Below are 14371 nucleotides of genomic sequence, written 5' to 3'. Positions count from 1 at the left end.
CAGTAAAACCAAATAAACTTGCACACATATATCTCTGTACTTGACAAGTTGACTCTTAATTTTATGAGACATTCCGACCCTTTCAACTACAAAGCACCTTGAATACACCCCATTCTCTTCCAGCATTTTCAAAATAACAGTAATGCCACATAGCATATTTATTTTCTAGTACACTCCTTTTCTGGCAAGTCTGCAACCTCCCACTTCATATATTACTATACAACATCTTTTTACTGAAAAACAACCATAGATATTTATAACAGACAGCCATTGCAAAATTTATGCATCTTACTCCATTGGTAAGTCTTTGAAAGGGCTTGAAGACCCTGTCAAATACTCATCTAACTCTGGTAATGATCATGCTGCCATGCTACTGGCCATTTGTTTCCCATAATAATTCAAAGCAGTAGGTTGTTTATCTAAACAGCTTTACTACAATGATCAGCAATGAGAGAGTTGCCAATGACCATATTTGAACAACTTTTTAAGACTTCATCGTTAATGTCCTGTTGAGATAAATGGGGAAATCCCTCCCCTTTATAGCTTTTACTCCAAATTAACTTGCAAACTCTGGTTGTTGTCATCAAATTGGCTTTCATTATTTGACATTGAAAAAAGTTACTGCAGTACATGGTATTGAAACTACTCTCAACATGCTCTCCAGAATCATTAAAAGAATAAAAACCTGCTATTAATAAAAGTGGAAATTTCATTTTTGTTTTAACTGTTTTAAAGTCTAAAGGTTACCTAAAAATCTAGGGTAAAAAACCCCCAAACAATCTTCATTAACCAATGCTAGAAAAGACTATGACCCCATTAAACACACGAACAAACCATTATATGAAAATATTGCTCACTCTGCTTGTGACGTGACTTTCTGCATTGATGGTTTCCCGATTTCCCATACATTTAGGTCTGTTTCTCTCCTAAAATAGTTCTGACATTAGAAGAAACACACATTTTAACACCAACTTTGCTGAGGTTTCCCCAAGCATGTTAGATAGGCATAAATGATGGAGTGTAGTATCAGACTTAGCATGGTTGGGGTTTTTCATTGTTGTTTGTTTGTGTTGGGTTTTTTTTGGTTGTTGTTTACTTGCTTTTAATTTCTTCTCTCACTGACAACTTTTTTTTAAGCTCCTTCTGAGCAGGGCTACATTCTGGAGATGTGGTCAACAGTAGCTACTTATGGAATTCCAACTAAAATTACAGGCAGGTATTTGCATAAAAACCTTCAATGTTGTTAACAGCTCAGCCAATATACTCCATGACACATGTGAGTATCTTTGTCTATTATCTAATGATACCTAAGGGCAGTCATAATTAAAGTTGCTAAAAGGAAGTGTCTGTTGTGAAAAGGGAAAATTAGGTGTTCTGAAGATCCGTCAAGTCAACTTCGTGACAATAATGCTCCTTAGTATCCTTTTAATTAATGAAAAAAGAGGTAAAGCTCCAGGTTTTCATTCTATTGTGAGACTGATAGTACTCACAAGCTATTCAAAAGCTACATGTGGGAAAAAAAAATTCAAACACAAAATTCCTCCCAGACAAAATCACATCTAAAAACATCACAGATGTTGTCACGGTGTCTGCTCTCTTTGTCAGGACATTTGGAAAGGTGATCACATAGCCCAGTGCAATTTCATGTTCAATGGCAGTTCCACACATTTGTAGGTTTCTGTTGAAATGCCAGAAAAAGTGACAAGGTAACAATTCTGCTTTAAATCAAGACTAGCTGGGATTGAATTCAGTCCTCAGAAAGGAGGAAGAATAGTCTCTCTTTTTCACAGTGATTTCTGCCTCTATCTTGCATTCAGAATGGGATACAACCTATCATTACACCATGCTGGCACGTATACGGTAAACAGAAGTCTCAGAATGGGAAATAGAGTGACATTACAGTATTGCACCATACTCCCCTGCAGTTTTGTTTTGTAAAATACTTTATCAGTTCCCTCCATGAGACCATTATTGACAACCTACAGCAGTTAGGTAGCTCATGCCCCAAACTGCATTTTACATCAAACCATTTAAACATAAACACTCAATTTGAAATTGTTATAGAATTACAATCAATGCACTACTGCACTGAAAGACACTAAGTGTGAAACAGAACCAACAACGAAAAAGTACAAGCTGCAGCTCTTCAAATACTACAATCTGGCAAAGCAATGCACGGGTAAAAAGGAGTATTAGAGGAGATTTCTCAACAGCAGAAGTCAGACAGATAAGTGGTCCTGGCAATTGCTGCTTAGGATTCAGGGTGGAAAACACTGACAGTAGAGTTATAACCCCATTGCTGATTTTTTTTCATGGCCTTTCTGCTATCATTAAATTTTCATTTAATAAGAACTGTCTACCAAACCATAAACCAGTTTAACTCTGTAAGAAAATCGGTTCTCAAATCCTCTAACTGAACAAATATTATCACTCTAATGCATTTCCCTTCCTGTCTGAAGAAAACAGCACTTTCTCTGTTGTTCTGGGTGACAAGGTTAGGCCAAAAGTACATAGACTTTTTCAAGTCCCTAATTGGAACTGCTTGGTGTCAGTGTGAGGTCCCCAACTCACTGCCTGGGATTTGAGGACACTGACTATGGTATTAGAACTTGATTTTTAAAAAGACAAAGACTACCACATATCAAATATATCCCTGGGGATATTCAGGAAGCCAGAAGCTCCAGAAGCTTGTCTTGACATAAAAGGCATCTAGGTCTTGTCTATTCAGCTGTTGACGATTAACAATATAAATATTCTCCTATCAGCTCTCAAAATTGCACTGACCACCAACTAAAGTTATCACCATCTCTTAAAGAGCCTCAACTAGTCAAACAAAGAATTAACTTCAACAGAAAAATGAAAGCTACATTTGTCCCATTTCTTACACCCTAAGCACAAAACCATAAGATGAAATCAAAAGTTTCGAACAAAAGTCATTTAACCCACCCAAGGTAGAACCAATTATAAATAAGCAACATCAATGTATTGCTGTCCCACTTGCTCTTAAGACATTCCCAGTGACATAAATCCCACAGTGATTGCAGACAACAGATTACTGTAGCTCCCTATTACCAAAACACTTCCTGAATATTACTTGCTATGGCATTAGCCCCACGTGTTTTACCTCCACCATTACATTTTCACCTTTATGCTCATCTTTTCAATCCTGCTGCATAAATTATAAAATTTGAACTCTCTGCTTTCTCAGTTGTCTTATATTTGCAATAAATATTGCCAATCATTACCATTTGCAATAAATATTGCCAATCATTACCATGTTTCTTCAAAAACTAAATTTTTCCTAAATTTTTTTTTTGTGATTATCCTTTGCATTCCAAGAATTATGAAAGCCAAACTGAACCGTTCAAAACTAGATACTGCCAGTCATCACCACCAAATAGGCTACTAGGCCAGATGGACTTTTAGTGTGATTTTAGTGTGATTACCTTATCACTACCACCAAGGCTTAACAGGAAAAAAATACAGAATACAAAAATACTCTTTTGCCAGAGGGATTTTTTTTTAGCAACAGAACACTTTACAAAATAAGTAGAAGACCTTGTTACCAGTTACCTTATTACTCCGACATATGTAGCTACTATATTCAAGTTCAACTGAGTTTGTGATTGCCAACCTTACACTGAAATAATATGCTGCCTTTCCCTTATGGTCTCCTAGAAGTTGAGTTGTAGACAAAAATTCTGAAAAGCTGAAGTAGAGACTTGGATAGATTCTTCTAATATGCTTTCTAATTTGCGGGCACTTAGGATATCTATGCCATGATGCCAAGGTGTCCTGTGGAGAGACAAAGGACAGAATGTTTTTGATAAAGTGGCACCATCTAACTGCATGGTGCCAGAAGGCAAGGCTTTAATAAATTATTGGAAAAATTATAAAAATACAAACAGAGTCTGTGGCAGCTAGATTTAAAAACTAAACAAAACCAAAAAAACCAACAACAACAAAACTGTTGAGGTGGGGGTGTACAAAAAAAAAACCCAGTAAAATCTTGGGCTTTCTAGTCTTACTTTCTTATAAGCACTTACTACCCTGGAAAAATTGGTCCAATTTTCATCTCAAATTTTATTAGACTAAAATCTAAGAAACAGCTGAAGACTTTCCCCAACAATAACAGGCTTACTTAAATGTCTCTAATATTATAAGGAAAAAAGTAATAATTTTTTCTTTAACACTTCTCTTTTTACAGAGATTTTATGGCTATTCTACTGCTCTCTTAAGATGATCCTGCTTGCTGTTGAATTTACAGGAACTAAGTTTTAACTGTGTGGGGTTTTCTCATTGGTTTGGTATTATTTGTTTGTCTGGGGTTTTTTGTTTGTTTTCCAAATAAAAAAGAATCTGGAAAAAGCATGTTAGAAACTCTCTCACTATCCAAAAGTCCTTAGCAAAGCAATTTAGGACAAGTCTTCTAACTTCACAATGGCAAAAGTGTATCAAATCAATAAAACTATCAAATGCTTTCTCATTCAGAGCAAGGCAGCAATGCTGAATCGAAATGTGCAATAAAATTTTTATTGAAGCCATATTGTTCCTCTCTCATTACTTTAAAACTTCTACATTAAAACCCAAAATTTAAACACTCCCATTACTTGTTTTTGTTTCCTAATTGGCACTGAGATGAGCTATTGTACAGCAGTCATCTTCCTCCGCTCTTTATTTCAATAACATCCACAAGATCAACTAAAGAAATCTCCACCCATAATTGCTCAAATGCAGTAACAGGCAATGATAATTTCTTTATAATTCTGTGTTTCCTTCCAAATATACTATGATTATCAAAATGCAAATGGAGTACCCAGCACATAACTCAAAGAGTTTAGAAGCACAAGCATCCAAGGCAGTTGAGCATTGGAAACCACTGCCAAATATTTATAGTTCACGGAAACAACAGATCTGTAGAAAGGTTTAAGGGCATATCTTACCCAGTCTATCTCAGGGAAGGTTGATAGACTATTAAGAAAGCTACTAAGTAAAACTATCCAGTTAAACAAACAATCAAATAAATGTACATACACACCATGCTTTCACTGCAAAACACCTCAATCACATAGTTTAATCACACTGAAAAAGTAGCCAGAAGCAGATTTTATGAGGACAGGCTGATGGACCTGAGATTGTTCAACTTGGAGAAGACTCTGGGGAGATGTGGTAAGTGGTCTTCCACTACCTGAAGGGGGCCTACATGAAGGCTGGAAAGAGAGTGTTTGCAAAGGCCTGTAGTGATAGGACAAAGAACAATGGTTTGAAATTAGAGAAGAACAGATTTAGGCGGCACATTAGGAGGAAGTTCTTTACCATGAGGGTAGAGGTTGCCCAGCAAGGTAGTTGAGGCCCCATCCTTGGACGTATTCATGGTCAGGCTCAATGGGGCTCTTGGCAACCCGATCTAATGGAGGACGTCCCTGCTCATCGCAGGGGTGTAGGACTAGATGACCTTGGGAGGTCCCTTCCAATGCAAACCATTCTGTGACTCTGTGACAAGGTAGGACAAAGATACCCAAACTAGCTCTAAACACACTAGCCTAGATGCTGTAAATCAAGGCAAGATGGAGCTCAGTGCAAGGCAATCTCACCTATGTTCCTGCATAAACTGTGCTGCTTCCGAAGTAGCCAGATCTTTGCAAGCACTAGAAGGTGTTTGAAATCTTACACTTACCTTTAATATGTTACTCTCACAACAGGAAAACCTGCATTTCGGAGCCATGACAATTGTTAGTCTAGGTACACATTAGGAACAGGGAAAGTTACACCAAAGTGTACCAGAGGCAAATCTGGGACCTGAATGCACTGCCACAGTTTTAACTTTGGGAACTCCCGTGCAATTCTTTACGGGGCTTTGATTCAGCAGTCCCAGTCTAAAATGCTCTTCTGATATTGGATAAACTTAAGCATATGCTTAAGAGATGCTCTGTTAAAGCACTTTACAAAACTATATTCTTCCTACTAGAGGTTCCAAAGCAGCATTTTGTTGTTAATAGTGTACACTGAATGCTTTCTGCAAAGTTTTTGTCAGAACTTCCCACAGTGCAACTTCACATGATAGTATCAAAACAGCCGATGCCCTCTACACAAATCCACTTTCATTCCCTTACTCCCAATTACAATTTTAATACTTTGGTTTTTGGGATTTTTTTTGTTTGTTTTTTCCTGGAAAATAAACTTCCTCTTTTTACTGGTATAACCAAAACTTAGGGCCTTTTCCTCATGAGAATGTTTGTATCCTCTCCTTTCCCCTCCCTGTTATTTAGATTTCATGAACCCTTTTGTCTTACAGTCATGCAGACCACAAAGAATGCCAACATAATTTAGAAAGATTTTTCCTATCACTTGTTAGTGTCTGTTTTTTTTTTTTTCTATAGGAAAGCCTGACTGCAGCCATAGATGCAGAGTTCAAAACCTGTCCTACTTTGAGATGGTTGTCATAAATGTATGTATTAATCATTCTGTACTGGATATTCCCATCCAAATATATATAATTCATTAAATAATAAAATAAAACAAACACAACAAACCCACAAAAAAACCCAACAACAACAAAATCCCCTACACCAGCTGCTTAAAGCCATAGGTTACAGTTATGGACTAAATTTCACTAAGCCGTAGCTTTACTTTGTGCTCCATTTTATTTGTGTTTATCTAAATTCTTTTTCTCCTCTATTAATTCTGTGCAAATCAGCAAGAACACTGATTTTCCTCCCAAATACAGAGCAGCAACAGAGCTACTTACAACTTGATAGGTAATTTTGGAGGAACGCAGTGGCAGGGCATGGAGAAGATAACCCACAGAATCAAATCCATTCTCACCAACATTCTGTGAAACATTCATGTTTCTTACATTGTCATTTTCTTTTGCACAGAAATACTTTTACACCACTAAGGCCACCACTAAAGGCAAAAGAATGCAGAAGCCAATCAGTGTAGAAGTATTCTCTCAAGGGAGCCAAAGGGAGCTGCTCTGCAACATCCTTGCTAGGAAATCAACCTGAAAGTCTTTGCTCTATTCTTCACAAAACCAAAGAGACTTCTCTGTCTTTTAAGTCACCGAGAGATTTAAGTCTCATTTAAGTCAGCTTTGGAAGACACTGGACTGCTGGATGCCTGCTCTAATTTAGTAGCAAAACAAGACTTTAAGGGGCTTCAGAAATACGTAAACATCTGGTCTGCTGATCGCAATATGTGTTTTGCCATTTCACAGATGAAAAGAACAGATAATGGAATTGTCCATATTGGAAAACTCAGTGTCTCTGAATCAGGAAAAAACCCTAGATTTAATTTTATTATCCAAGACTGAAATTCGTATCACTTAGAAGAAAGCCATAATGGACACTAAAAAAACACCCATTACAGCAACACAAGCAACTTTGTTATATCAGTTAAATATAATGTTTAATTAGTTTTCCAAATGCATAGACTGAAAAGCCATTAGACAGTCATTAGGAGTAATATATCCATTTTCTTTTTACAATCACCTGATTTAGTTAGCCAAATTTCTAAATTAACTCAAACAACATTTTTGACACTATTATGCCAGTAAAGTTTCCAATTTTTTTTTTTTTTCAACTGTGATCACTGTAATTTTCTCTTAAGCTCTAAAGTGCTGATGCTCGTCTTCATTTTGACAGATGTATAGAGCATTCCTTTTAGGTAAAAATGCACCTGGTATGTTTATGGTCCCATGTCAAGATCCAGAAATCCACAACTATTCAGCATTTTTTATGAAATAATCTTTAAGGAAACTCCTTTTGTGTTCTCCATATGTGGAGGAAAAAAAAGACAAAACACCTGAAGAATAAGATAGCTTTAGATATGTTGTAAAAAAAAAAAAACAAACCAAACCTTAATTTCCAGAATGAGCAAAATTCATCTGGCTATTCACACCTATTTACCATTTTAGTAGCAGCAAGAACTTTCTTAATAACCTCATTAATGAGCAACATAACTACACAAAAACTTGTCAAAAGGCATATGATGATTTTGCCACAACATTGGGAAGTGGTCAATATATGAAAGACAAGATTTCATTGTAAAAATAAGGTCTCTGAACAGATTTTATTCTACAGCTACCTACAGCTTCTTTCATGCTGTATCTTACTGATGCATCAGTAATCTAGAAGTTCTATGAAGTTTTGCAGTTTATTTTCCCCACTTTGTGTCAGCTCCAGTATGGTGCTACGTGACAGGCAACCAACAAATCATACAACATGGGAAAAATAATGTTAATTGATGGTTGTGTTTTACAGAAAACTAAGAGGAAGTGTGAGACAATTAGCAAAATCTAGCACAGCTGTTACCTGATCTAACCCAACTAACATGCAAACCTCAAATCTATCCTTCTCCTACAGTAATTGCTTTATTTATGCTTGCAATGTTCAGCTGTTTGCTTCCCAAAAAACCACCACCACCACAACAACAAAAAACAACATAAAAACAAAGCAACCAAAATCATCTGGAACATAAATAATTCCAAAGTTTCTTTTGAATAATTTGGTGAATTTTTAAGACCTGCTTCCGCCAAACTAAAGTAGAAAGTAAGAGCTAAGAACAGTCTCCACCCTGAACATGCCTCAATTCTGAAAGACCATACTCCTAACATACACCTTGTTCTGGTAGGGAATCACCATCTGTGTTACAAGTTTTGGAACATTACTAATACAAACACTTGCACCCAGTAAGAAGCGTTGGGTGATTTGTTACATTTCAAAACCAAGAGACAATTCCAGTCAATCACCAGCTGGCACTACATTTGGTTCTGCCAGAAGGCTGAAGGATGCCAAGGTAAGAATAAAGCAAACCCTCTCCTCACTGCAGATGGACTCTTTACACAAAAAGGCTCTCTAAAAAACACAAAGCTCCTATAGCATGGATTTTTTCCAACTTATGGCATATTTTGTGTTTGTTAGTTTGCATTATGGGGGAGACAATTCTTATTCACTGTTAATAGCTGTCTTAAATATTCAGCACACATAACACAGTACAGTTGGCAAATTAATACTGAGGGGAGAGTTACTACTTGGTTTCCCTCAAATCAGTTACCTTGGTTCAAACCCTAAAAAGACTGGAATGAATCATTACCAGCCTAAGCAGTGGTGCCAAGAATGCAAGTCCAGCAACAAGCTAAAAAAGTCCTTTCCCTCTTCCCAGGGCTCAAAGTAGGGGACAGAGTAAGAAGCAGAGAGTAGCAAAATACGGGTTTTCTCATCAGTCATGTATGCCATTTCAGAAAAAAAAAAAAATAGAAGACTATAATATGATGTACAGATGGAAAATTGAATGTGAGCATGCTACTGAACATGCACCATGTATTCAGATGCTGAACCATTGCTGTAATACCAACTGTTTATATTAATACTAACAGAAATCTTATCTGTTAATCAAAACCTCACAAATGAGGTTTATTAGCATTGAAATGCTGGCTTTTTGTAACCTTCACATTAATTTCCTTTACACTGTCTTTATGATAGTAATGAAACCTATGAATGAAGCCAAACACTAGGACTCTAGCAGAACTAAGCAAACCATAATTGCATATTGTCCTGACACATACCCTGAGAAGTCAGATAGGCAAACACAGGCATCTCAGGGACAGACACTGTGGAAAAACAAGTAGTAAAGAGAATTAAATATAACATAAATATGGATACTGTTAAAATGAGTTATTTAAAAAAATGTGAAACAGAAAATTCTGCAAGTTGTGAACTTCAATGCAAAATTTTGTTTGTGAAGGAACTGAAAGGTGATGGACCCGAGAATATGAATAATGTGAGTAAAGACACTACACTTAAAAAGCCACAGAGAGCAGAGGCACCTTCCCTAGAAATTAGCAGGAGTTCTGGGATAAACTCTACAATCTACTTTCCTGTGAGTGAAACAGCAGCTTCATGGTCTGTGCCAGCAGAAGCAGGTGACCAGAGTGACAGAAAATACTACCACCATCAGCAGGCTGTGAGGTGCCTGAAATTTCCTCACAGAACTCCTAGATCCTCTCCAAATAAGAGTCATATCATCTAATAAAGTGCCTCTCACTCTTCTCCCCATATTCGCTTTGCCCTTGCCTTATAGTCAGGGCTATAATCTAAAAAAAGTAAAATCAAAATTGCATCTTGTCTGACCAGATCACTGCCAAAAACAACAGGCATGCAAACAAATTCATGTCAGTCTTTACCCTGGTCCCTGACTCAAGCCAATGGTCTGTGTTGCACTGATCTGACAGCACTGTATTTATCTAAAAATATTAGTGCACAGGCATCTTTCTTTTTTTTTTTTTTTTTTTTTTTTTTGAAGAATCACATAGGTGTTCCATTCCTAGGGAAAACATTCACTTCTATTATGAAATGCAAATATTAAACAGACTATCTCAACTTTGGGGAAAAGAATGTCAATATTTGCAGTTACTGCAGTCTGTCCTTGATCTGGATGCATGAATTGCGCCAATGCTCACTGTAAATTGTAACCAATCAAAAGAAAACATGAACAGGAACACTAGCAGCATGAAAATGCACTGCAAGAATCAATCTTATACAGCACTTAAATGAGTATCAGAACTAATACATTCATCAGTACTTTCATATCACAGTCAATAAAATCAAGTCTGAATAATCTGTATTCAAGAGCAGATCTGTTGAAGTAGCATCTCTATTGTTGCCATGTAGAAGTAGGTTTCCCTTCCAATTTTACACAATATACATAGTATAATGCTTGCAAACGTCATTTTATTCACTGAAAAGAGATTATCTCTTCAAAAGTATTCCCTTTAGTAAGAAAAATTACTTTCCAGACAAGACAATCCTTCCAAGTCTTTCCCAAGTGTATACACTTTTCTACACTTAACTGAACAAGCTCCTTCTGTTATATCAATCAGCTTTAAGAAATGAATCAAAACTCCAGTGCCAAACAATGAAGTGCAGCATGCAACTAGATACCCTGAGACCCTACAACTGACAAGACGTAAACTTGTGAAACATACACATGCACACTCCATAGAATCATAGAATGGTCTGCGTTGGAAAGCACCTCCAACTGTCATCTAGTCCAACCCCCTCCACAGTAAGCAGGGGCATCCTCAACTACGTAGCTTTCTTTTTCACTATTTCTAGGCTGCTGCACATTAGTACCAGTGCCTGCAGCAGACTCATGGACTCACACATTGCTTATGATGCAAAAGCAGCAAGGCTGCAGCCTTTCTGCTTCAGAACAAATGTTCCAGTGTGCTTTTTGAAGCCTAACAATATAAAAGAACCATATATAATCCTTTTACCTAACAGCATGATCACCAGACTGACTAATCCAGTTTACTTAGTAAAACGCAATCTTGTTCCAAGTTAGAGAAGAACTATGGGTTTGTTGTGAGCATGTCTTAGGAACCACTAGCGTTAAGCTTTCCAAAACCCCCCAGTTAGATAAACCAATGATGTACCAACAGGAGTTGGGTACAAGGGTATCACTGCATGTTAGGTGCCCATTAAGAGTGGGAATAGTCTGTTTCTGAGGTGAGAGCGATTCCTTCACAACACCTGGCAAGAGCACTATATACTTACCATTGAAGAATATATCTTTTCCCTAGCAAACTGAAGTTTTACTGTGCTGCTGCCAAAGGACTGCAGCATCACATAAAAAGTAGCTCTTTCTAAGCTGGAACTCTCTGAACACGAGTATTTTGCTAATACCTCCAAGAAGTAACAACTCATCTTACCCCTCCTGTCACCTCGGCTTTTATTACATAAATAGGAATTGGTGTCACACACCTAAACAGTGTGAAACAGTGCTTCTCCAGCAAGAGTCACCCATACAACACTGCTAACATGCTAGACTTCTTGAAATAACTATGAATAAAATTACCCTACAGCATGATGCTGAGCGTATACAACTTTTCCTCTCCATAGTTTTAGAAAAAAAGAGAATCAACTATTAAATTCCCCCATCAAAACTGAGAGCATAAACAAAATTAGTATTTGCAATTATAAGCATAAGTGAATAGTATCAAAGTAGTCTACTTGGCAGTCTGTCCTACTCACATTAATTAACTTCTGTAATATCTCCTCCAAGCTATTGACAGATCCAAGAGTTAACAATTTATGGCCACATTTAATAGCAGAAAACGTTTCAAACTAATTCTTAACTACTTACGTCCAATACTTAAAGGATTTAGATGTCTATCTTGAGTGGAAAAAACACGGAGACAACTCTTTTTCTATCTGTGATTTTCAGAGTGAAATGAGTATCAGTTAAACATCTAAAGATAAATTCAAATGACAGTCCAAATAATAGGGAAGTCATCAAGGAAAAAAACCCAAATCACCCTTATGAGTAAGCATACAGAGTTCCAAGCACCAGCTACTTCAGTACATACAATATTCTGGGGCATCACAGCATGAAAAGGAGGAATTTCATCTGTCCAGCTTAATTGGAAATCACTGAAAATCATTTTCGACCAAACGCATGTGACTCATTTTGGCTAATGAAAACATACCCCTCAAACTGAAGAACTTAGGTAAATTATATTTCTCCTAATTCTGCCAGAAACATTAAAGAAAATGGATTTGCCAAAGATAAAAGTAAAGTAGACATGATAGATCATCCATTAGCAGTACAAGCATAGATAATTCTTCCTGACAGTGACATTACTTGGGATACAAGCCTTTTTTTTTTTTTTTTTTTTTCCTAAAATAAGTGTTTAGACATAGTATATCCCACATATTTTATTCCCAGACATTCTAGGTCTGTGTACAGTGAATTTTTTATGAAGGCCTGGCCTTAACAATAACACACCAAGAAAAGAAAGAGTAAGAACTACTTAATGTATTTTAGTATAGTAAACAAAAATTAAGTAAGTAAGAGAAGCTTTATAATCTCCACAATTCAGAGTAGTTTAAGATGGTGTGAACAACTACAATTAAATCAAAACAATAACTAGAAGGAACAAGTTGCACATTTTATGGATAATCACAAGTACACAATTAATACTGCACTTTCCTTAATACCAATCAGTGAACTACTGAAATGGTTTGGGTTTATGTTTTTTTTCATAAACGCATTTTGGATGTGAAAGTTTCTACTACATTCTCTAGCAAACAGCAATTTTGATTTATTTATGTAAACAACAGATATGCATTGGCAAACAAAGCCATATGGAAGAAAGAGACATAATGGATTTACTATTTGCTTTAGAGACTTGACATCTGTGGATAGCACCATCTAAGTTACAAGCCAGTAACTTTTCATATTTCGGTCATTTTGGTTTATGAATCCAAACCTCAATTTGATGACGTAAAAAGCTCTAGGAGAGAGATAACAGAAAAGGAATAAGGTTTTAGAAACTTAAAACAGAAATATGATTGAGTATTCTTCCCTTTCACATCATAAATTCAACGAACAAGGAAACTCACATCTGTTCTGACTTAAAACTTACAAAGCAAAGAAAAAGTATTGGGATTATTTATATCTTGTTCATATTTTGAGAAAGATTTTTGGAGCCAGACCCAACCGCCCCGCTCACCTAAGTCCCGCGAACTTCCCGCGGTACTTACCTCCGCAGAGGAGGAGCCCGCCCGCCGTCCACCCCGCCGAAGGCATCTTCCCCCAAGCCTGGGCTCCTGCCGACCCGCCTCGGCCGCCGGCGCTCCGCGCAACACCGGGCAAGATGCGGGCCGGTCCCCGCGGGTCTCAGTCGGGCCGGCCCATAGCCCAGGAAGGGGCAAGCCAGCCGCGACAGGACGTTCCAAAGCTAGGCAGGGACGGGACGGACCGCACCGGGATGCCGCCTCGGGATGCTTCTCCGCCGGCTCCTTCTGTCGGTCCTTCTGGGTCCCTCCTCGCTGCCACGAGCCGCGAAAAACCGCCCTCGTCTCTTCAGCAGTGCTAGTACCTCTCGGGCTCTGCAGGGAGAAGCTGAAGTCACAGGCGAAGCACCGCTTCACCGCGTCTGCCGCCAACCCCCGCCACTGCCCGGGCGGCGGCACCGCCCGGCTGGGACCAGCCCCCGGCCCCTCCTCCGCACCGGTCCGCTCTGCCCGGGCCGCTCGGGGCCGCCCTCAGCCGCCCCGCATTTGCCGCCCCGCCCGGAGGGCAGCCCCTGCTCCGCCCCGCCCGCGGAGCCTCCGCGGAGCGGACGCGTCTGCGCCTCCACCCCAAGCATCCTCGCGGGTAAGGTGCGGGGGGACCGGGACGGCTCAGAGCGGCAGCGCAGAGCCACCCTCTTCGGCGTCCCGCTGCATCGGCCCCCGGCCTTCGCGGGGAAGGTAGCGGGAGGAGGCTGAGGAGGGGAGGAAGTCACACGAGCCGCGCAAACACACCAGGTGCGAGACAAAGCAGGGACAGGCGCTGCGGCACCAGGATGTATCCAAGTGGCCGCCTC

At 38.7% G+C, this 14371-nt stretch overlaps 1 protein-coding gene across 1 annotated transcript in view; it reads right to left on the bottom strand.

Moving 5' to 3' along the window:
* Window positions 1-9596, bottom strand: part of RET (ret proto-oncogene) — a 76911-nt gene extending 67315 nt beyond the window's left edge. Inside the window, exon 1 of the mRNA XM_054382700.1 lies at window positions 9566-9596. Coding sequence (XP_054238675.1) covers window positions 9566-9596 — 31 coding nt within the window. The remainder of the gene's footprint in view (window positions 1-9565) is intronic.
* Between the last annotated feature and the right edge of the window lie 4775 nt (window positions 9597-14371).

This window comes from Indicator indicator, chromosome 7 (assembly GCF_027791375.1).
Source record: "Indicator indicator isolate 239-I01 chromosome 7, UM_Iind_1.1, whole genome shotgun sequence".
Lineage (NCBI taxonomy): Eukaryota > Metazoa > Chordata > Aves > Piciformes > Indicatoridae > Indicator > Indicator indicator.
The sequence above is the reverse complement of the archived record's forward strand: the minus strand, read 5'-3'. Positions and strand labels throughout refer to the sequence as shown.